The 23,844-nt window shown below is 59.4% G+C and overlaps 1 protein-coding gene across 9 annotated transcripts in view; it reads right to left on the reverse strand.

The window, feature by feature from the left end:
- The window catches only part of RIMBP2 (RIMS binding protein 2), a 208,878-nt gene that overhangs the window by 34,564 nt on the left and 150,470 nt on the right, over positions 1-23,844 (reverse strand). For all 9 annotated transcript variants that reach the window (XM_046025597.1, XM_046025600.1, XM_046025599.1 and 6 more), the window contains 6 exons: positions 22,271-22,321; positions 11,753-11,954; positions 7,691-7,836; positions 7,055-7,131; positions 3,406-3,515; positions 699-1,511 (listed from right to left, as the gene is read on the reverse strand). In XM_046025597.1, the coding sequence (XP_045881553.1) occupies positions 699-1,511; positions 3,406-3,515; positions 7,055-7,131; positions 7,691-7,836; positions 11,753-11,954; positions 22,271-22,321 (1,399 nt within the window). The remainder of the gene's footprint in view (positions 1-698; positions 1,512-3,405; positions 3,516-7,054; positions 7,132-7,690; positions 7,837-11,752; positions 11,955-22,270; positions 22,322-23,844) is intronic.

The following is a 23,844-nucleotide window of genomic DNA, read 5'->3' on the forward strand; positions in this document are numbered from 1 at the left end:
AAATTATGCCCCCAAATATTCTTACAAAAATTACCTTCTTTGCTCTTAGAAGGCTGCTCTTCCCCCAGGCGTCTGAGTCCCTACCTGGCACAGCGAGCCTGCTTGGAAGGGGCGCCACAGCTAAGACCAGCACCACGGAAATTTCTGGAGGGCGGACTGCGCCGTGGCAGCACCGGGAACCCAGAAACGAGCAGACCTGGCAGGCTTGTGTACCTGATCCGCTCTTTACGAATTCCTACGATTTTCCATAGCAGATATGCCCAGAACCCAGAAGAGCGTCGACAACAGAATTTCACACCTTCTCCACAAATTCAGCCACGTGTGTGATCTCAGATGAGAGAGAAAGAACAGTTTTGCAGGAGGGTAGGCACTTGGCTCGCTGTCCTGCTCCATGAGCACACATGTGGGAGGGACCCCATGGGGCAGACGTCCTCTCGTGCCCCCGAGGGTGGCCTCACCACCTCCTGTCTTTTCCAGGCAGGCTTCTTGCCGACGCCAGTGTGAGAAGTAGCATCTTCAAAAACATGGTCCCTAAACAAAATCCACATAACCTTCCCCCATCTCTCTCTCTCTTCCTCGCACACACATTGCTGCGTCTCCTCCCAGAACAGTGCTGGCTGGGTGCTTTCTTCCCTGCCTGCCCCCTTGCCCCAGCCCTCCCCTCTCCCTTAGGGGCCTCATGGGAGGACGGGCCTCACCTGCAGGCAACGTGGAGAACTCCACAAAGGCCTCCTTCTTCTCCCGTTGCTCCAGGGGCAGCTGCCACGGCATCTGGTGGGGCTTGGCCAAGACCTTCACCTTGTACGCCATGTTGGGCCTGAGGTTGAGGAACTGGTACTTGTACCTGGCGGCCTTGACGACGTCAAGCTCCTCCTCGTTGAGGAAGATGACGTGGCTGTAGTTGCTGTTGGTGGGCAGCCAGGAGAGCTGGGCAGAGATCTGGGTGATGTTGTCCACCCTGAGGTGGGACGGGGCCACCACCACGTCCTTGCCCACCAGCAGCGTGCATTGGAGCTCGTCCGAGCTGCCCCTGCTGGTGATGCATTGCACAGAGATGCGGTAGGTACAGGCCGCCGTGTTGAGCTTCTCGATGAGGGCCTTGGTTCTGCTCCCGAGCATGAGGCTCACACGAGTCTCCTGGTCCACCAGCACGTTGTAGCTGCTCACGGTCCCCCAGCCTGGCGGCACGGCCGGGGGCTCCCAGGCCACAATGACACTTCGGGCGAGTTGCTTGATGAGGGTGATTTTTCTAGGGTAAGGCACGATGTCTTCTCCGATCTCGTCGATGTTCACGCCCAGCGTCCCTGCACCATTGTCCATGACACCGGTGTCTATGTGAGTGGGGGCGTGGATGTCCAGAATGTTCTCCCCCTCCAAGCCGATGCTGGCATGGTTGATGAGATTCTGGTCCTGTTCAGTCCCCAGGGTGCTGGCCAGGCGCGACTCATTGTCCTGGACAAAATCCACAAAGTTGGAGGGCACCAGACCCCTCTGCCCGTCCAGGAGCTCACCTGTTGGCATAAGGGCAGTGAGATCACCCGACCGTCCCATCTGGGCCCCCCAGGTCCCAACCCATCATCTGTGCGGCTCCTCAGTGGGGCCATTTGGTCGAGCAAGAGGACCACAGTGGATTCCATAGGTCTTTACAGGAGTCTGCCCCAATGTCCCCTCCTCAGGACCCTGCTCCTTGCCACCTGCTACCGAGTCCATCAGGCAGGATGGCCTCCTCCTTCATGCTTATCCTGAGCTGACACCGTGATGTTGACGTCTCAGACAAACCAACAAACATGAATGGCATGAGGCTTTTAGAGGTAAAAAAACAAAAAACAAAAACTATCTTCCTATTATCTTTGCTAGGGTGAGCCTATGAATAGGAACTAAAAGGTGACCTCTCCCCCTTGCAAAGCACCGTGTATGTTCTAATGAGGTCCCCAGCGTGCCACCTGCGGTGACAGAGAGACTATCCGCGTGATGCCAGACCATGTGTAGGTCAAGTATCAGAAAGTGTCATCGCATTAGCTCTTGTGGCGATGGGCAGCCGCAGGGAGAACCTGTTCTTATTTTGTGAAATGTTCTCTTTATAGCTGGGCTCAAAGCCTACGAGCAGCAGGGGCCCGGAAAACCGAGATGGGTTTGGAAGAACCTTCAAGATGACACGGCCTGGACAATCTTCTGGCACCAGCAGGACAGGGATTTCCCCCAGTACCTGGCGGGAGGCTGGGGGTGCTGATGCTGGGGGCCCCCGCCTTGGGGGACGTGTGATGGACCCCGAGGAGGGCATGTGACCATTTAATGGGCCCTGGATTCTCCTGGAATGAACGGGTATGCCAACTCTGCTCCTGGTACTCTGTCCCCTGGAGGGCGTGGGTCTGGAGATAGCCCACCCCGACTCGCCTCCAGCACGCTCGCACAAGCGAAGGGGGTGAGGACGACACTGACAGGGATAAGCAAGCCCGCTGCGTAGCAGGCCCTGTTCCAGCCACCCTGCACTGCAGTCGCCTAGGCCGGCCCCGGGGGTGGGCATGTACACTCTCTATTCTACCCTGAGGGAAGCTTCCCCCTGCCGCACAGAGAGCAGACCCCTGAGCTCTGCAGCCCCCTGAGCTCTGCGACCCCGTGTGATCAGGCCTCCAGAAAGCCAATGTGGGCACAATGCCCGGTGTGAATATTCCAGAGATTTTGAGCCGGGGTTTTCTGGTGGCCGCCGTGGGCACATGTTTCTACACCGGTCTGAAAACCAGTGAGCGTGCTGTGAGCTCAGGCTCTGTTGTTGCCTGTCATGGAGTTTCTGGGGTGGCCTGCCCACAATGTAGCTGCCATCCACCAGATCAGCAGAAGCCACCAGACCTCGGGTCCAGCAAACACTGGCATGAGAGCATCTCTCAGCCCCGAGAAAGCTCCATGGGGCCACAACAGAGAAACGTGCTGGCTTCGCAAGAACTCGTCCTGCTCAAGGGCAACCGCAGGAAGAGTCCAAGATCCTTCCATTTTCGTACAGGCCAGCCGAGCCTGTACTCAGGCTAACAGGTGGGCGGGGGGGACAACAGCGAGGCATCCCAGAGGGAGGTGGTCACATTTCCCGACCACAAGCTGGGGGAGGGATCCAGCAGGACGTGGGCCAGACAGCAGCAGGAGCTGGAGGTCGGTGGGGTTGCCCTAAGCCCGTTGAGGCCACCACCCAACCTGCTGGGGAAGGGGTCAGCTGGGGGAGCCCAGGGCGCTGGGGCTGTGAGATGGGAGAAGCAGGAGATCCCCTTTGGGACATGGTGTGGGCAGCAGCCACGGGGCGAGGAGACCGTCCTGTAGAGAGCCCTAGGAGCCGGGCCTGGCTGTCAGGGCCCCTGGCAGACTAGCAAGGCGGGTGGCCCGGCCCCAGCACGCCCACCGGCCCACACCCGGACTGACCTTCATAGAAGCCGTCCTCGTCCATGTCCCCGTAAACATAGAGGTACTTCCCCGCTGTGAGGGGGAGCTCGGCCTCGGGGTTCTCATTTGGCCCATCGAAGGGGTTGTAGCTGGAGAAAGGAAGGACAGTCTGGAGCAGGTGGTCCGCGTGGAGGCCAAGGTGGCACCCCCGCCCCTCCCCCCCACACCAACTCAGAAGAAGAGGGCGTGCATGGGGGTCTGTGTGCCCGAGGACATCTGCCGCGTCTCCCGCAGCGACACGTGCTCAGATCCATAAGCGGAAACAACGGCTTGCCCTGCAACTCTCCTGTACATGTTATGTAGCAGAGAGAGCCATATGCCCTCAGCTTTTGAGTAGTCTGCTTGTTTTTCACACTTTCCAGAAGGGCGTGACCCTCCCTCGCCTCAGGAAACACTCCCTCGTGTCCTTGTTAATGGATGAGGACTATTTCACTGAACAGACCAACCCTTTCCGTTAACCAGTATCCCAACGTTGGGGATCAACGTCGCTTCTAACCTTTGGTTAAGGGGATCACCGTTGCAGCGATATCCTCCTAAACACTGCTTGGCACACTGCTACACGTTCTTCCCAAAGGTAAGTCCTGAGGAAGTGTATCGGTTTGCTCAAAGGCTCGGATATTTTTAACGTTCGGGTGACTGCAGCCAGAAAGTCCTGCACAAACATGGAGGAACCATGTGCCTTCCCCTCCCCCTCAGGGTATGAAGGCGCCCTCGCTCTCAAGTCCCCAGAATAACTGGGATGAACATATTTTACGGTCATGCCCAATTTGCCAAGAATATCCATGGTAGGTGAATTTCGGACTTTCCGACTTTGGATCTTTAAAATTCTAAATAACAGAAAAGGCCCTGATAAGAAAAGTAAAACGGCGTTCCCGGTAATGGAAGATGACAGCCACGTCCTGTAAACGTATAAACACGACGCCATGATGGTTCACGTGCCAGCAGCCCTGGGAGGCTCACCGACAGTCAGGGACGCATTTTAGGTGCTCAGCAGAGTTAATCACAGGGTGCAGTACGGCGCCCACCCAAAGTCACCAGCTCCCTAAATTGTTGGCGGGGGGGGGGGGGGACCAGAGTCCAGGCCCCCAGTCCCTGTCCTATGTGGATTTCATGGCACTGAGTCGGTCTGCGGTTCCCTATCTATGCCCCAGGGCTCAGGAATGCTGTGCAACCACCTGAGGGGTTCCAGAAGTCAGTAATGGCCCGGGGCCCTCTGCACCAGGAGCAAACCCAGACACTGCTTACTGTGAAAGCCCAGGGGTGGAGGAAGTGGGGAAACAGTTTGGCCAGGGGACCAAAGGCCCTGGGGCAGGGAGCTGAAAGCCAGCCTGGTGGAAGGCGAATGTAGGAATGTGGAGGGACAAGGACTGGCAGGGTCCCCATTGTTTGCTGTGGATTTGATCTCCAGAGCAGGGAAGTTTCAGGAGTGTGAATGTAGGGAGTGACTTGAGCATGTCTGCATTCTGCAGAGACCCTCAGGGTGCCCTGTGCGTAGGGGCTGGTGGAGGAGGGGGGTGAGGATGCTGCATCAGCGAGCGGTGCAGGACGGGAGGAAACTGGGCTTTGCCTGGACACACAGAGTGAGGGGCCGGGGGGGCGGAAGGCTTTGCAGGTCAGGATGAGTGGAGAGGGACACGTGCACTGAGCCGGGTCCACAGGCAGGGGCTGGCATGGGGAAAAGGGAGTGCCAGGGTCAGTTTGGGGTGTCTTGTTGAAGTCGTGAGGGTAAAGCACTCTGTGCACCCTGATCTGCAGACAGAAAGAGGGAAGGCCCAGTGCTGCCATGGCATCCACAGGCAAGGGACCGTCTACAACATGAGATCTGTGGATGCGGAGAGTCCGGGGCTTCCAGGGCAACCAGTGGGGGTGGGCCCAGCCGCGGGGCGAGGCGCTGGTGACGGTGGGCGAGCATCCAGGACACAGTACACTTTACACAGTGACCTGCGTCCCACGTGAGCGACTTCCATCTGAACAGAGGGCTGGGGGCTCTGGGCGGGGGGCCGAGGAGCAGGCAGGAGCTGTGGGGACGTGCGGGCGGCCATCGGTGTGAGGTGAGGGCACCAGCCACCGTGGGAAGTGGCATTGAGATCGGGGCTTCTCCTGTTTTCAGTTTGGGGAAACCTCTTCCTAGGGGCCTGCCTGAATGTTGGTGTTCGGGCCCCAGGAAACCCCCCAAACTTCTGCCTTTCCCTTCAGTAGAGGGAACGTGAGCCCAGGGCACACGGCTGGGGAGGCAGGGGTACGTGGTTTGGGAAACTGCAAGCCAATTCGGTTCAGCTCAGCATCCCAGCTGGGGGTGAGCTCCACTTTCTCTGTGATGTGGGGCAGGCCCTGCGATCCTGGGGTCCTGTGGCTTCTCCCAGTGCTGGGGTGAGGGTCCCTGCAGACAGTGTGCGGGATGTGTGGGGTGCAGCCAGCATTCGGAGCGGGGTGCCAGATAATTCCTTTGCTAGGTATGGACCAACAGGCTTCCTAACGGAGAAGCTGTGGTCCCAGGGAGCTACACCAAACGTTTCTGTTATCTGAGCAGCAGAAGTGTGTTTTCATTGGCAAAATGAACGGATCACTAATCAGAAAACAATCCGCTCATCAGCATAACAGCTGTCAGAAATGGCTCTCGCTGGAGAAGACAAGAGTGTGGAAGGTGCTTGGCGTGGCTAAAACCCAGGTCGGTCCTGCCTGCCGGAAGCTGGAGGCTCTGCTGGGGGTGGTCTCTGCCGGCCGCAGGCAGACTAAGGGTGTCGAGGACGAGAGCCCGGGTCTTGGCAGAGCGTAAAGAACAGCAGAGACGAACGTTTCGTGCTACTTGTTAGCATCTAACTAATGCCAATGGCAGAATCTGGAGTCGGGCGTGCTTTTGGTCAAAGCAGGTCGAGAGCTGGTGGGGACCCGGCAGCTCTGCGCCCATCCTTGAGTCGTGCGGACCCTGTGGCGCATGCGTTCTCGCTAACCATGGACACTGCAGGCCCCCCATGAGAGACGAACTAGGGAATCACGGCCCACACGGAAGCGAGGGCCCCAGGAGGCCAGAGACCCATGGCTCTGCACAAGAGCATCCCCCCTGAGTTTCAGCCTGTGGCCTGCCGGGTCTAAACTGTCCCCCCAAAACCTGTGCTCATGTCCCAGCCCCCAGGTCCAGGATCTTGGCAGATGTGACCACGTGAAGATGGGTCACACTGGAGTCAGGTGGGCCCCAATCCAGTGACCAGCATCCTTACCGAGACGGAGAGGAAGCAGGGACACACAGGGCGCCGGCCACGCGAAGACAGGCAGAGCCTGCATGATGCACATGTCACCAAGGGATTCCCAAGGCCACCGGAAGCCGTGAGAGTGCCCAGTGAGCATGGCCTCGCTAGCACCCTGATCTCGCACTTCCTGTCTCCAGGCCCCAGAGAGAACGCATCCCCCTCTGGGCTCCCTCGTAGCTGCCTGAGGTCCTGGGAAATGGGCTGCCACACTCTTCGCATCAGAATGGACAACAGACCTTCCTCATCTGCCCACCCTGGGCTGGTGGAGCTGGTGCCTGTGGGCGAGGACTCCGGGGGAGCGCTCTCAGACCCACGGCCTCCTCGGCCCCCAACCCCTGCGCCCACGGACGCTCAGGGGCAGAGCGGAGTTTTGCACTTACCTGTAGCGGGCGACGCACAAGTGGACCTTCCCCGAGTATCTCTGCTTGGAGGTGCTGGAATTCCGTTCATTATCCATCTGTCAGAGACGCAGACGGTGTTCTGGTTAATGCTTCATGCCAGGAGCATACAGGGACCCTCTCCGGCCCCGCCGGGCTTCCTGCCCCAGATGGCAGCGCTCCTGTGAGACGCCAGCCCCGAGACAAGGCAGCTCACTCAGCGTGGGCCCCCCAGTCACACGGGGGGATGTTTATAAAAACGCATCTCCCCACCCCACGAGTGGACCTGAGGTGGGCCCTTCCCTGACCCATGGCATGGAACTCGCCGGGCAGACTGGGCAAGTGTGCTGGGCCCTGGCGCATGTCTGTGAAGACAGAGATAGGCAGTTACCGTGTCATCTGCTCACGGGAGCTCAAGCCCAGGACAGACACGGACACTGCCCACAGCGCTCAACTGTCAGAGGGCGCCTGGGGCTCCAAGGCTGAGACATGCAGGAAGACTGCCTGAAGGCGGTGACATGAGGGTCGGTAAAGACTGGATATGGGAAGTTGTGGGAGGGAGGAGGAGGAGGAGGGAGGAGGAAGAAAGGCAGGACCTTCACATTCCCACCAGCCGCAGGCAGGCCGGCCAGAACTCACGTCTGATTCAAATCTGCATCTTGGGCTGGCGGATCTCGACAGAAAGGCAGGCTTGACCGACAGAGGCTCTGGCTTGTCACCAGGGAGCGGGAGGGGCCTGATGTAGTCCCCGATCACCGTGCGGCTTCCGATGGCGCTCTCCTGACCTGCCCACAACACAAGGCAGTGTGAACAAGCACACGGTCCTTGTGTTCCCCGGCATGCCTGTCTCCTTGTTGCCGTCAGCCTTGGGGTTTCATATTGGGATCTGCCCCCTCCCGCCCTCGGTGCCCATGACCAGACTGACCCCTGCCGCGCTGGGCCATCCCCTGAGGATGGTTTGGTGGCAACGGTGTTGTTGCATGCGACGGGAAGTTCCCATCACAGGGAACTAAAGGGAGGCATGGAGGAGGTGGCTCTCCCTTTCCCTGGCTACCATGTGGGAGGCTGTGATGCTTGGTGATGCTGCAGCCATGTTGCCACCAGGAGGAGAGTTGGTCCCATCGGAGCACTCATAGAAGGGGAGCCACCAGATGGGGGGACCGCCTCCTGGGGACACGGTTGGAGCCCCCGAGTCCAGCTGCTCTGGGAGCTGGGCCTACCAGCTCCTCATCCTGTCGATAAGTAAGTTCCTTTTGGCTTGCACTGGTTTAGGTCAGCTTTGTGGTTATTTATAACAAAGAGTCCTAACACACAAACTGGCCAAAGGGCCAGGCATTTTTAGGGTTCCAATGTGAAACACAGGAGCACAATCCCTGCCCTAACCTCTCTGTCCGCCCTCTGTCTGTGGCAGTCACACTGCAGGATCGCCTCCCTGAAGACGTGACCTGCTGCATTCCAGCTGGGAAACACCCTGTGACTCAGTGTAAGGCGGGAAGTGTCCCATATCCCACCTGCCAGGGGCCCCATGGCTCGGCCTAAGGGAACGGTGAGAAAGGACTCAGTGCCACAAGAGACATGGGGCTCTGCTGGGGCATCGGATCCCAGAGAGCAGGGGCGTTGCCTGCTGGCTGCCCTCTGTGCTCTCCGTCTAGGGCAGGAGCTAGACCCACAGCAGCGCAAAGCATTGTGCTTCTCATCACCCGGGGCCGTGGGGGACTGTGATCCCTGACCCACGGCTGGTCCAGCCAGCACCCTGTGAGTGGAGCTGACAGGCCCACTTTGAGGCAGAAGTTTTTGGAGGTGTGTGAGTCACTGCTTCCTTTTCCCTTTGATGGAATATTCCAGACAGAGAGGCTATGACTTCTAGCATTCCTGAGTGAGGACAGGGCAGCCAGTCCCCAAAGCTGGGCACGTGAAGCCCAGGCACCGCGGGGCTATTCCAGTGCTTACGGTCTGCTCTTGATGACCGATAACCGCCGGGGGACACGCGGCCCATATGAGATGAACACTGTGGAATCTCCTCGTGTTCACACTTGGGTCACACAGCCCAGTCCTCGAGAGGTGGGTAACCCCTGCCATCCAACTCAGAGCCAGCGTGAGACGAAAGGCAAAACCATCAGTGCCCTCGGCCGCACTGGCCCCCATGTGCTCCTCCTCCGGGGTGGGTGCTGCCGTCCCTGAGACTCCACCTGGACGCAACAGCGAGGGCCTGTGCTCACGTCCAGCGTGGCCCACAGTGCAGCCCGTGGTCCCTTCATGGCTCCCAATCAACCCACGATGGTCTCCTCAAACTCCGGGCCAGTCTGGCCTCTAGCAGGAGGATGAAGAGGGTGGTGGGCCACACACCTGCCCACAAGCCTTCTTCACCTCGTGCTGGCCCTTGACACTGCCCTCAGACCCCCGGGGTCCTCCCCCAGCACCCAACGTCAGACTGTGCCGCTCCCGCCCTGCTCCCTGAGCGTGAGTGGGACATTCACCACTATGACCATCGTGGCCTTCGTGGGAACAGGAATCTGTCCCCACATGGAGGCCGCTGGGCATGAAAGCTGGGAGGCAGCCATGGCCCAAGGGTGCACCTCATGGACCCCGGGGCCGGAGCTCCCCACTTACTCCCGGGAGCTGTGTGACCCACGTGAGGGCCTTGGTCTTTCCCTCTGCAGAGTGGGACCCGGGGTGCTGGCCCTTGACACTGCCCTCAGACCCAGGGTCCCCTGGGGTGCCCACCCATCAGAAAATGCGCAGGGGAAGATGGTCCCTGCGGGAGGGTCTTCATCCGTCAGCAATGTCGGCCCAGCGCAGGGTAAGTCAAGTGCGTGTGGGCCCTGCCAATGGGGGCCCCGCCTGGGGCGAGGTCGCACATCGTTCCATGAGCTCAGTCCATCCAGACGGCGGCTCTTCCTGATGGCTACACAGAAGCCTTGGGACAAACCTACTCATCTACCACGGTCCCAGCAACCGGCTTGGTGCCGTGTGACCCTGTTGGCTGTGCCCCTGCTGGCTTTGCTTCCACTGAGCACCCACTTCCACCATCGTGAATCACACCCGGTTTCCCAGGCCATCTGGGCACTGAGCCACACTCGCCACACTCACATTTACACACTTGCTGGGATGAGCTCACGCAGCAGCACCAAGACGCTGTGGTGAGAAGGGCCTGCCTGCCATGTGCGGCTTGGCCGGGGAAGGGCATGCAGGGGCACAGGCCAGGCGTGTGACCAGGCCGAGCACCTGCCTTCCCTGGCGGCCTAGGGCTCTGGTGCCAGCCACGCAGGGGCACCACAGGACCAGACCCTCTACACCCTGCACCCCTAGGCGGGAGCTCAGCATACACAGGACCATGGTCTTCACCACACGTGGCGCTCTGCAGGGCCTGCCCTTAGGATCTGACTGTGTCCCCATCCCAGGTTGCCACCACAAATCTGAACGCAGCTCTGAGAGTTACCAAACATGCTGGGGTCATGAAAAGCACGTCCTGGCCAGACTTACAGGGCCACCCACCCTGAGAACGTTCGTTTCATCCATAAGAGCTGAAACGCTCCTGCCTCTTCCCACCCTTCAGACGACACGGCCCCAGCATCGCTTCCTGGAGGTGAGCATCTGCGGCCGCCTGATCTAACAGGTCACCCTTCCTACCCTGGGTCACTTTCCACCTTGTCCCCCTGTCCTCACACATCTGTGCAAGTCGTTCCTCTGTCCCGTTGCTTCTTGTCTGTCTCCACCCACTGAGAGGAGGCTCTCTGTGGGGCCTAGCCAGCCATTAACCTCGCAGATGCAGCCCAACCCATGCTCTGGGGACACCAGGGAGGGACTTGCCACATGACACACCAGCTAATGGCTGAGCAGGACAGGAGGGACAACATGGACGGGAGTCAGGCAGGGAAGCGTGATTTGCCAAGGAACAGGCAGCCTCATGTTGTTGTAACGTTATGGAGCCCTAAGAAACCCCATGCTATGTTTTGATGACAATTGGGGGAAGTCTGGAAATGCTCTCCTTTAAGTAATGCCAATGGGGAGTTGTGACACTCATTTCCCCTTAATTAAAATGACAACTTTTAAACAGGTGGATGTTCTCACAACCAGGATGGCCCGTGCGAGTGGCCCTTGGGCGAGGAGAGCTCTCCCTGACGGCCCAGGGCAGTCCTTTGCACCCAGGTGGGAGCCCAGCCGTGAGGCCACCGTGCAGACCCAGTGGTCTTTCTGCCAGATACAAAGACAAAGTCCCTCCCCCCGCACCCAACGTCAGACTGTGCCGCTCCCGCCCTGCTCCCTGAGCGTGAGTGGGACATTCACCACTATGACCCTCGTGGCCTTCGTGGGAACAGGAATCTGTCCCCACATGGAGGCCGCTGGGCATGAAAGCTGGGAGGCAGCCACGGCCCAAGGGTGCACCTCACGGACCCCGGGGCCGGAGCTCTCCACTTACCCCCAGGAGCTGTGTGAGCCACGTGAGGGCCTTGGTCTTTCCCTCTGCAGAGTGGGACCAGGACAGCCCCTGCCACACGCAGCCGTGCCAGGAGCACATGTGCTGACCCTGGCAAGTGCTCACAGCAGGGGCTGCGGGGGGCCTGCCGTCACCCGGAGCCCCGGGATGCCTGTGTCCGGCGCGGGGGTCAGACACATGCTGTGCACGCCCCACTGAGGGGCCACTGGCCGCACCTTCCCTACCCCGCAACACCGCAACACCAGGGAGGGGCAGGCACTTACCTTTGCTGATGGAGGGGGCGAGTCCGTTCATGAACTGCGGGAAAGGCTTGCCAGACCTAGGGACGTCCAAGGAGGCCCCAGCGCCGCCCCCCAGCAGGTCGATCTTCCCGGCGTGCTGCCGGAGCCGCTCCAGGTCCTGCGACAGCAGGCTGAACTGCTCACTCTGCGTCCGGCATTTCTCCTCCAGCTCCCGCACCTTGCTCTGCATGGCAGAGGCACGGCAGGTGGTCAGGGGTGGGCAGTGTGGGGGGTGTGTGCATGCAGGGGCGTGCCCACAGGGGTGTGACAGGGAGCTGCCTCCTACCTCCACGGGAGAACAGTGAATGATAAAACCAGGTGTCCCCTCCCTGGCTGAACGTGGGAAACCATGCATGCCACGCAGCCCATGAGCACTCAGATCCCAGCCAGCTGCGGATGGTTCTGGGCTGTGTGTGCCACCCAGGCACTTGCAGCTGGCACGCCTCACCACAGCCATTTGAGATTCAGAGTGTGAGGCAGTGACACAGCCCAGACTTGCGGGGCAGCTCAGTGGCCAACCCGTTGATGCGTTTTTCTCATGGGGACGCCCACCCCTAACCTGCAGCGCCCCAATGAACACTGCTCTGGCGATGAAAGGAAGTTCTTTCTTCTGGATTTGGTCAGCAATACGGCTGCCACGTGCAACAGGCAGAGAGGTCTCCGGAGCCCTGGGGAGGGGGGGCTCCCTCGGACACAAGTCAGGGAAGGGGCAGCTCCCTCCTGCCTCTGCTCCTGTCCCGTTCCTGCCCCGCTGGCTCTCAGGGTGGGTGACCTCACACACACGCTCAGCTCCCCAGACGCTCACGGACCACGCTTCTGATCCCGGTGCAGATGCAGGGCTCCGTCTCACCAGGGCGCTGTCTGCAGCGGGCCGCCCAGGCCACGGAGGGTCACGTGGAGGGTCAGCTCTATCCTCACCCCCGCGGCACCCTCTGCTGCTGCTTCTCACCCCACGCACTCTGGTCCACGGGCCCCTAGTTACTTCTCGTCTGTCTCCAGATGGGATGCGAAGCTCCAACCCTTCACTCTTTCTACTTCCCGGAGACATCCTCAGCTTTTCACAGAATCAGGCACATAGTAGGTGCTCAGTAATGATTTGCCCAATCAGTGAAAAGAGGGAAGTGCTGGTTGGCAGTGTGGTGCCCTACTTCATCTGTGTGGAGTCCTGCCTCATCTCTGTTCCTTACTCTGTGATAAATGGAGAATCCCATCTGCTACATCATTAATTCCGTGTGCTGCCTGGGTCCCCCCCGCTCACATGTCGGCTCCATGAGGGGAGAACTGTCTGCTTCTCCCCTGATATGTCCCCAGCACTTGGAACAGGGCTGGGTACCGAGTCAGCGCTCAACAGATCTTTGCTTTAACATGGGTGTGTGCGCGGGAAAGCAGGGACAGCCGGAACAGCCCTTGGCCTGCAGAGGGCCAGCAGCACACATGCTTCTCCTCCTCCTCCTCCCTCCTCCCCATCTTCCTCTCCCTCTTCCTCACCCCCCCCCCCCCGTCCCTCTCCCTCCTCTCCATCCTCTTCCTTCTTCCCACTCTTGGCCCCTCCTCCCCCTCCTCGTCTTTTTCCCCCTCCTCTTCCCCCCCCTTCCTCCCCATCTTCATCTTCCTCCTCCTCACCTCCTCTCCCTCTCCTCCCCCTCTTTCTTCCTGCCCCTCTCCTTCCCCTCTTCCTCTTCTATTCATCCTCCTCCCCTTCCTCCTCTCCCCCTTCTCTGGCATTAAGCTTTCCAGCTCCTTAGTATAGAATGAAATGCTATTTATGTCTGTGATCAGGGATTTCTAAAAATAAACCTAACAAATCCCAAGCTTATAATTAATTTCTTTGATTCATTAAAAAAAAAAATCAGCAGGATTCTTCTTTCAAAAAGCTGAATGAGCTTATCTGCGATCGCTGCTTCCCAAGGCAGAGATGTGAGCTCAGCACTCCTGGGCCCCGGGTGGGGGACCATGCCGGACCCCGCTCCAGTGGGGCCGAACCCAGAAAAGGGGAACTTGTCAGGTGCCCTGAGGTCTGGGGCCCTGACTCTCCCAAAGCATTTGCTCTGGGGCAGAGCCGTGAACCTCGAGGGATGGGCAGGGTCCTCAGATGGGGAGATCTGGCCCTGCACGCCCCGGGCCGATCCAGGTTCAGTGGCTGGTGGGAGAATACGAGCACTGTTTACGTGGCCGTGAACTCATTTCCACATTCGTTAGGAGAAAGGCCGGCAGGTGAAATCCTCGGTACCACGTGTTTGTGAAAATGACCCAGTGAAAACAGCCCGTAGAATCTTCACTTCTGTGCCACGCTAGAAATGACAAAGCCAGAGTGACAGAGAACAGATCGGCGGTGGTCCGAGCTGGGGCCCCAGGACACTGTGACGTGCACAGAGCAACGGGACGGGGGACGGGAATCTCCATGTGCACCCAGTCCCGCGGAGCTATATGCTGAAGGAACATAAAAGCAGGAGAAATCCAAGTGCAAACAGATTTAACCCGCGATGGTGCCATGGGTGGCCGGCCCGCGCAGTGGAAGTCTCGGTGGTGCACGCAGAGTGCGGCCAATGTCCTCATGGGCCTCCGCTGGGACCTGGCATTCGAGATGCACCTGTCACCGGTGGCCGGCCCCCGGGGCTGACATGGTGCTCTGGGAGAGCATGGGGCCTCGAGGTGGAGAGTGGAGAATGCAAGAGGCGTTCCCAGACACATCCTGCAGGGGCTCAGACACGCCCTAGGAACGGCATCACACACAGGCACCTGACATCAGCTGTCACGGGCCACTACGAACAGGTGTCCTTGGCACTCACTGCTGGCAGGTGCAGCCCCTGAGCTCTCTGGGAACTGCCCTCAGTGACACCCTCCTTCCAGGAGTGTTGTCTTGTTCAGGGGTCCCCATCACTGACAGCGAGCGACTGCGACACGCCATCTCCCCCGGCGGCTTGCCCAGGACGTGACGCTCTGAGGAGTGGTTGATGACGGGCAGATGAGGGAGTCCCTGGAGCAGAGGGCGCATGGCGGACTTCAGAGCCTTGGTGTACCCAGATGTCCAGGGAGGCTGCTGGGGCATGCCAGGCGGGGGAGCTCGGGTGAGCTGGAGGACGTTGGGCGAATAGAGCATACAGGAGCATGTGTGTTCTGTTCGGAGGAGACTTCTGCTCAGCCCTGGTCCAGAACCATGGAGGCAAAACTTCTAGTCTCCCAAAAGGAGCAGGGGGTCTTTATTTTAATGCAAAAATCTCTCAACGTTTAAATGTTGGCAAGTGAGTCAGAGACCCATCTACGTCCAGCTGACACGGCCAGTCTGGAGACGGCATGGCTGCTCGGTGACCCCAGGTGTGAAAACCCACAGCAGCTTCCTCGGACGCCTGAGGGGAGCCAGGCAGGCAGTGGCACAGGTGTGGTTCAGTGTGGCAGGCAAAGCTCCCCCGCTCAGGTAGCAGCCAGCAGTGGGAGAGGCCCTGCTACTTTGCTCCAGGTTGTGATGAAAGTCAGGCCCAAGCGCGCGTACAGACACGGAGCAAGCAGGCACCTCGGCGTTTGTCCGTAGCTCAGTGACATCCTGCCTGCGCCCTGGGGACCTCCCGCCACCTGTGCCCATGGAAGTTCCCCCAAGGGAAGCAAGTCTAGCTGACGAGCCTGGTCTGGGAGGCCTCAGGGAACCAGAAACCCTCTGACTCCACGTCTGGACACAGGACCATTCAGAGGCTTGGGGCTTCCGTTCCAGTCTTCTATCTGCTGTCCCGTTCCGTCCCCTGTCCGCTCAGGAGCGGATGACACCTGATGCTTGAGCCCATTCACATATCTTGAATACCTTTAACGTCACCAACAAACGGCTGTTTCTCACAATCATCGTGCTCAGGAAAAAGCTGACACTGCACCAGGGTGTCTTCCGCCTGATACTGGCCCCACAAGTGAGCATGGTTGGGACAGCGGTAGAGACACGGGTGGCCAACGTCTTCGGGGCAGCTGTGCTCTAAGGTCTGCACTGCCCACCCCTGGGATGGGCTTCTCCATGGCGACAGCGACTGCCCAGGACACGAGCTCTCCATCCAGCAAGACTGTCAACTGTCCATCCAAGACCCCGGAGCCCCAGACCCCGTGGGGGACCATCCTGTGTGTCCAGGGCTCATGTGGGCACGGTTAGATGCCATCCCCAGAGACACAAGGCCATCCAGCCTCTCACCTGGTGCCAGCCGGGAACGCCCCCCACTCTGGGTTTTCATGCCCGGGATCATGGAGCAGCCATGCCATCTCCAGACGGGCCGCGTCAGCCGGATGTGGATGGGCCTCAGACGCACTTTGCACCAGTAGGAGGGACGGCTTCCCAGGGAGCAGGAAGGCAGCAGCAACCCCACCAATTTGCCCAGCTGGCTTGTCCCCACATAAGTATTTATTTCAGGAGCCAGAGCCTGGTCACCTCCTGGATGGGCGGCCCCCGGGGTAGCTGGCTACCTGCAGGCGGCAGGAGGACAAGCCACACAGACCGTGGCAGGAACAGATGGCACAGTCATCAGGCAAGCAAACTATCCCTGGAAGAAACACGGAGACTGGCCAGCATGGCCGTGGGTATTTATAAAGATGGAGGAAAACACATCCTGAGCATGATGGCTAGCCATCAGGGCCCACCACTCCGCATTCCACATCCACCTTCCGGGCCTCGTAGAGGTCAGCCACGTGGAGGGCCGAGCCCTGTGTCCAGCCAGGGCAGGTGGAGGGTATGCGGCTGCCCGCTGTGAATCCTCAGAGCACCAGGGAGAACCCGGGGTCGTCCCGGGCAGGCTGGGACCCCACGCATGGGAGCGTCTGGGAGGAACATTCCGTGTCACGTCCTGACCTCGGGGCTGCGCACATGGGGCTGTTTGCCTGCTATGTGCTGGGCGCTGTCGGGGACTCAAAACGCATTATCGCTGATGGCAAGGGAGACCACGGGGTCAGGTGGTATGAGCCCACAGCAAGGGGAGGAAAACAAGGCCAACATGCATGAAAGCCAAGGGTCACATGAAAGCCAGGGGTCACATGCCAAGCAGGGGCCGGACTAACCCAGGCCCCTCTGACTCCGGGTTCCAAGCTGGCTAAACATCCTGGGTCCCCCACTCACTCATGTGGACCTGGAGGCATGTCCCACAGCCTCCGTGGGCCTCACTGCCTCCGCCTAGAACGTGGGGTGAACCATGTCTTCCAGAACGCAATAAGGAATTGCAAAATCAGACTGTGGGGCTCATGGGAGGGCTCCATTAGCAGAAGCAACTGTCTTCTGGCCTCTGGGGGCAACACCACAGGCCTGATGCCGCAGGGAAGGGTGCGGCTACCCTAGTAAGTCCCACCCAAGCTCCCTCACACGCCTACCCCGTTGCCTGGGGTCTATTTTCAGCAAAGTATGAAAGCTCCTTTGAGCCCATGGGAGTCTACCAGAATTCCCTACGTTTTGTCACCAATGGAGACCCTTGGCGGACAATGAGGGCTTGAGCCTGAAGTGGAACAACATTGTCGCAAAGGGGGGACTCTGGTCAGTGCGGACTTCTCCTCAGCGAATGTTCTGCACTCCACGCCGCGCACGGGTCCCGCACCACGAATGCCCAGTGTCTTCAACATTCGCTTTGGTTCGTGTGAGTCAAAGCTCGTCCAGTTCTCCAACTTAAGCGGCTGTGAGTGCTAAACTGGTGGATTGGATCATCGGGGCCTCCCTGCTTCTGGAGAGACGTGCGCTCGTCACACGGTATTACGTGTGCAGTAAGCACCTGTCATCGGTGGGGCCTCAGAATACCGGTATCGCCTTTGGGGTGCCGACAGCGCTGAGGGGAGCAGACGGCAGCCTCCGCGACACAGAGCCAGAGTGGAGGTCGGTCCTGGGGCAGCCAAGCTCCCAAACACTGGAGCGCGCATGGCCTCCCTGTCCCTAACCACCTCAGGTCGCAGGAAGCCTTACAGGGCTGCGAAGGCTCTTCCCTGAGGGGACAGAGGAGAGGGAGGGGAGAGGCTTCCTAATACAAGTCGGATGTGAAACGTTAATTCTACGTCGAACGTTATGGGTCCACTTCCCGGATCTCAACTTGACTACTGTTCTGCCACACTTCGTATCAAAGTTGCGCGGTCCTGTGAGGATTCTAGAATTCCGACGGGGCGGGAACAATGCCACGGGCCAACCACATTTTGGCTTCACTCCCCCGGCCCAGGGAGACTGCACTTCCCACTCCTCCTGCCGTGAGGTGGCCCTGGCTCCGGTCGGCGGAGTGACCCAGCAGAGCAGGCAGGAGCTGACCCTGCTGCGGTCATCAGGAAGCCACACGCGCCAGTCGGCACGGTCACGAGGTGCAGGGGGCCTGCACCCCACAACATCCCCGTGCCATCCCCAGGCCATCTCCCCACATTGCCCCATCCTCCCCATGTGGTCCCCACGTCATCCCCACGTCCTCCCTGAGTCATCACTCGGAGGGGAGTTCTCTGGGCTGTCCCTGAGCAGCAGCAGATGTCGCCGACCAGAAGTGACCTTCATATGCCCAGTGTGAGGTTGTGACCTGACCCTCAGCTTACAAATGCACCTGACAACCGGGTGCATCTCTGATGGGACCAGGCGTGTGACCTCCTGCATGTGCACCTTCACGCACACGCACACTCACCTGCTGCGTGGCCATCCAGTGTCCTAACACCAGCCCCGCAGGGCGACGCCCCCATCCTTAGGCCCAGCAACACGGGGACTATTTTAGGGGCCATGCCAATGTTTTCGTTTCAGTTTCCTCTAAAATCGGAAACAAACGTATAACATTGACTCAGCGCGGGCTATACTCCTCTTGACTCTCAGGCAGGTGGAGGTAAAATATAATTTTTAATACTTTTATGGAGGAAGGGATGGGACTCATGAAGCAAATGGGCGCAGGGCCCAGGAAGGTCCCAACGCTGCCCAGATGCTGGGCCCCCTCCAGAGGACCCTGTGTCTCCCTGGGTCAGGGCGCACACTGTCTGCTGTTCCCAGTTTCCCCAAAGGAGACCCAGGACGAAAGGAGCCTACACGGGTCCCTTCCCGGCTGTGACGAGCGTCTGGCATCGCGGGCAGTTTGAAGCCTCATCTGGAGCTGATGGCCAGTAAGCTGGGGGCCACGGGGGAGGTGCTGGGAAGACGCCCCAAAGAAGGCACAAAGCAGCCAGAACGCACACGCAAAGCACACAGCACGGACAGTGGCGGGAATGAGCTGATCCCAGGTTTTCCCCTGTGACAGGCCCTGGAGCCTGTGCCCCTGAGCCCCACACACAGGCCCTGCTCCCCTGCACACCTTCGTTTCCGTGCATTGGACAGTGCTGCCCACTGGCCCTCCTGCCCTTGGGACCTGGCTCTGCTCTGGCAAGCTGTGCATCCCAGGGTGGGTGACTCAAGGTCTGTGCCTGATTTCCAGTCCGGGAAGAGGGTGATAACAGTAGCGACCTCGCTGGGGGGGGGGGGGGGGGCTATGGATTAACCCTGACACACGTGTCCAGTTCCCAGTGATCACATGGCCCGCACCCCTGCCGGGGAGGGCAGTGCTTCTGAGTCTCGCCACCGCCACCGTGTGAAGTCATTCACAGCTCAACACCTGCTGCGGGTCTGCAGGTGGGAGAGCTGACTCCTCGTCCCCGGGAGGCTGGGGTCCAGGGAAGCCGGGTGCAGTGTAGCACCAAGCTCCTGGCGTTGGAGTCTAGACCTTGCTTCTCACCAACTGGCCTTGGGCAAGTCACTGAACTGTGCCTCGGTTTCCCCTGGGTAGTCGTGAAGATTAAGTGACATTCTATGCTCGCCGTGCCCTAGATGTCCCTATATGCGCCCTTAGACTAACGCCTGGCATAAACGGAGGGTTCAGGGAGCCCTAGGTCACTGTCATTGGAGTGTTGTTACTATTATTAATTTTAAGATGTTCTCTTGCTTCTTTGTCTTCAAATTACCCCTCCATAAAGTGCCGGGGACACTCATCCCCTAATGGTTCCTCCTTTGCAGTTTACAGAGGGCTCGGTCATGATTCTGGAAAAGCTCTATTTTTAGCTAACGCCTGATGCCCACCTTGGTGAGGCCCCACAGTGAGCCCAGACAATTCTGCGGGCACTGGGACTCTCGGCATGCATCCTGATGGAGGATGGAGACCGCCCCCTCCTCCCGTCCTCAGACACCCTGGCCACGCACTCATCAGAAAATGGGGCTTGGGGGCACCCACAGCACTGGCTGGGCAAGGACACTGCTGGGAAGGGTTCTGCTGCCCCGTGCTTGTGGAGACGACCCTCACTAGTCCTGTGTGTGCGTCTCTCCGGGCAAGGTGGCGGCTGTTCCGAGCAGAGCCCCTGACTGAGGGGAGCCCCCAGCATGCCATGGGGGACGCACACCCTGTCCAGCAACAGGAATACGTTCCCGCAAAGCCCGTGGCATGCTGCAGTTGTTCCTCATCAACACGTCCGGTGAAGGTGAGGTGCAGGAGGGGTGGAGGTTCAGGTCACTAAGACGCTGAGCCACGGCTCAGCCAAGACGCAGGGCACTGGTTCGGCCCCCACACCCTCCGTCCCCACACTAGCATCATGGACACGAAGCAATGCTTCCCTGACAATGGCTTTCTCAGAACTGCCCAGGGAGGGGCAGCTGGGTCCCCCCAGGTTTCTGGGTCCCCCCCGACATTGTGACTCCACAGGGTGGGCAGGCCCCAAGAACTGGCATCTCCAGCAAGCTCCCAGCGATGCCGATGCTGCTGGTCTGGGAACCCCACTTTGAGAACCATCCTTTCCATGACTACACGATCAAAGTCAGTTTTGGAAAACACTCAAAACCCCATTCAGAGAGACAGCACCATTCCTCCTGTTCCATGGGCGTAGTGAGAAGGGCAGTGTCCTGTCCATGGGAAGGAAGGCTGCTGCCCTCACCTGCAGGAGGGGCCCAGCCATGCACAGGGCAGACACAAACACAGCGGGAGAACATTCCGGGGCCAGGGTCGAATCCCAATGACTGAGAGACACACGGGCTGCATGCTGGGAATGTGGCTGGCCCAAGGGCAGAATGAGTCCCCCAACCTGCCACCCCACCACACCCCTCGCAGTCATTGGGGTTCTGGGCTGTCCTCCCAGCCTGACCCTTATGCCCACGGCGGGAAACGGGAGACCAGGATCGCTGGGCCTGCTCAAGCCTTGCCGGGACAGAGCTTGCGTTCCGGTGCCCAATGGCAGTGCCCCCCACTCCCAGGAGTCCCCACCCGCCCCACAGCCAGAGGAAGCTCGGGCTGCCGGCTTCCCGGGGGGCTGAGCAGGCCCAGGGAGCCATGGCAGCCCCAAGCACGAGGGAGAGCACTGCCAAGCACAGCAGCACGGGGGAGTCCCGAGCCCTCCGGTACCTGCATGCCGTCCAGCGTGTTCTGCGGGAAGCGCAAAGCAAGGCACAACCACGGGAGACGTTGTAAAGAAGAGAAGACACGCACTCCCAGCGCGTCTGCACTGCACCTGCCCCCCAGAGCACATTCCAATGCTGCCCCATGCCGGAACATGCACGGTCCGAGCCCCCAGCCAGGAGACCCCCGCGGGCCCAGAGGGTGGTTGAGTGCAGGACGCACCCCATCTGGGGGCCCCGGGCGGTGGAGACAAGGATGCACGCATGCAGCCAGGAGGCGGTCTGAACGACGTGGGGGACGGTTCAGGCGGGGGGTGGGGTGTGGATTTTCCAGGGACAAGCATGGCCTCCGGGGGTCTGCGGCCATTCCCTCGGGTGCTACAGCTCCCCCTGCCGTTCATCACACTCACCCCTCCAGATACTCATTAGCTAACAGACGCGCTCAAAAAATCAACTTTAATATATGGGATGGCAATGGCGGGACCTTTCCCTGCGGGAGGAATAGATGTTATGAGGCAACATAAGGGAACTAGGAGAGGCACACTCTGCTCTCCGTGGCCACCATGCCCCTGGGGACAAAGGACAGGGCCATCTTCCCCCGGTATCCAGGGATGGTGGCCCACATAGAGGCCACACACAGGGCCACCCCCACCTGTGTGTCTCTGATGAAGAGGTAGGAGCTGCCTGGTCTCTGTCTGGGGGGATCACGGCAGGAGGGGCCATAGCCCTGGTCACTGGTGTCCCCTGCTCATACTCCCTGTGTCGTCCCCTTTCTCATTCTGCAAATGCCTCCCCAGGCACCACCAGCCAAGCTCTTCCCCACCGTCAATGCTGTCCCTGAAAATGTCCCTGAAAGTGCACCATCCACGGTTCATCCGCTGGCAGGGTGCCCACGGGAGCGGACCACCCATACCCACACTTTCTCCTCCTCCCCGGCTTCCTCCTTGCGTGATCCCAGAGCAGCCCGCAGGGGACAGCGGGTCACGTGTGAGGCACCCAGCTCCGCGGCAGGCTGTGTGACTGTGGGGATGTGACTTCGCCTCTCTGTGCGGTCGCTGTGCTGCCCGTGTAGGGGGTGGGCAAGCAGTGCTAGTGGCTGGTGCCCGCAGGCACTCAGGAGTGGCCCCCACATTCACAGCTCCGGCCTCGCCCGCCCCCCAACGCCGGCAGGTGAGGGTTCCGGCACTTACCTCTAGCAGCCGTACGGCACCTTCATGTTCCTTCTTAGCTTCAACCTGAGCCTTGTTTATGATAGAAAGAGAAAATAGTCAATGTTTAAAGCAGAGGAAAGAGAAGAGAATCAGACAAATGTCTGAATTACCAGGGCGTGGGTTCTTGCCATTTATCTCCCCAAGAAGCACCCTTGGGTGTTCTGAGGCTCTAGACCAGTTCTCACTGCTCCCTGTTCTTTGGGCAAACATGGAACAAATGCCGGCCGGATGGGATGCTTTTTGTCAAAATGGGAAAGGACACCCTGATCTGGCAGTGAGGGGACAGGTCAGTGGGAGGTCCCACTCCTCTAGAGAGAGGCAGTCACACACAGAAGGGGGCTGGACCCAGAAGGTCAGGACAATCCTTCTGGAAGTCTCAGGGTGGGGTGGGAGGGCATCATATTCCCAGGTGCCCGTAGCCACTTGGGAAACAAGACACTGCCATGCAGACATGACTTCCAAGCAGCTGAAGGTCAGCAGTGATCTCCCCAGGCCCCAAGGCGAGCTCGAGATGGGGGTCCCTGAGCATCTGGTAGGCTCTCAGCCGCTCAGCCTGCGGTGGGGGGCGGCCTTCCTCCAATTCCTTGAAGCAAAGCCATCTGCTCCACAGAGTAAGAAATGTCACCATTTCACCAAACCAGTCTCTCAGAACGGCTGCTGCCTGAGCCACATGGTGGGTTCATACAAAACCAAAAAGCAACAGTATCATCCCTCAGCACAATGCCAGTGAGTACCATAGCCTGCCTGCCTGCCTGCCTGCCTGGCCTTTGTGGCCGCCTCTTCCAGGAAGAGCCTCAGCTGTGCTGGGTACCCAGCCCCCATCCTGAGGTCATGAGAACAGCTCTAGACGCTCAGTGGTTGGCTTCCGGGCGGGTGTGCAGGCTGGCTACAGCTCTGCCCATGGATGCTGGGGGAGACAGGACAGACTCTCTTTGCCTACTTGACCTCAGCCCGAGTGGAGGACAGTATGGAGCACTGCAGCCTTTCTGCCACCATGATGGAGGAGGCTGGAGCAGCCAGAGGGCTCCCTTGGAAACCAAAAATGAAGCCAATGCAGAGGAGTGCAAAGGCAGGAGAGCACTGGATCCAGCCGCATCTGAAGCCCCTCTCAGTTGGTGCACAACTCAAATTCTCTTTTGCTATTCCCTGTCCCTTGAAACCGAGCGTCCTAATGAACGCAGTCGTCAGCTTCTGGAGAACATGCCATTTCCCGTTTTCAAGTTGGAGGTGCTAAAGTTTCCGTGAGAGCCTGAGCCTGAATCCTAAGCTGAGAAGGAAAACTGGCCCGCATGGCCACTCGGACGTCCCCTTGCACTGGTTTCAGTGGCCTCACAGACGTTCCCAGAGACGCCGAGGAGTGGGTTTAGGGGAAGGTTTATCTCCAACACTGCAGGCCACCTGCGTCTAAAATTTCGAGCACTCGGGAAGGATCCCCATGTTCGACTGAGATTTACATGCAGAATTCTCGGTTCTAGAGGAACATGGTCTCTGGGAGTCGGGACAGTGAGTAGGGATGGGCAAAGAAGCCAGCGATCGTTATCCTTGCAGCCTCC

The sequence above is a fragment of the Meles meles genome, chromosome 12 (genome assembly GCF_922984935.1).
Source record: "Meles meles chromosome 12, mMelMel3.1 paternal haplotype, whole genome shotgun sequence".
NCBI lineage: Eukaryota > Metazoa > Chordata > Mammalia > Carnivora > Mustelidae > Meles > Meles meles.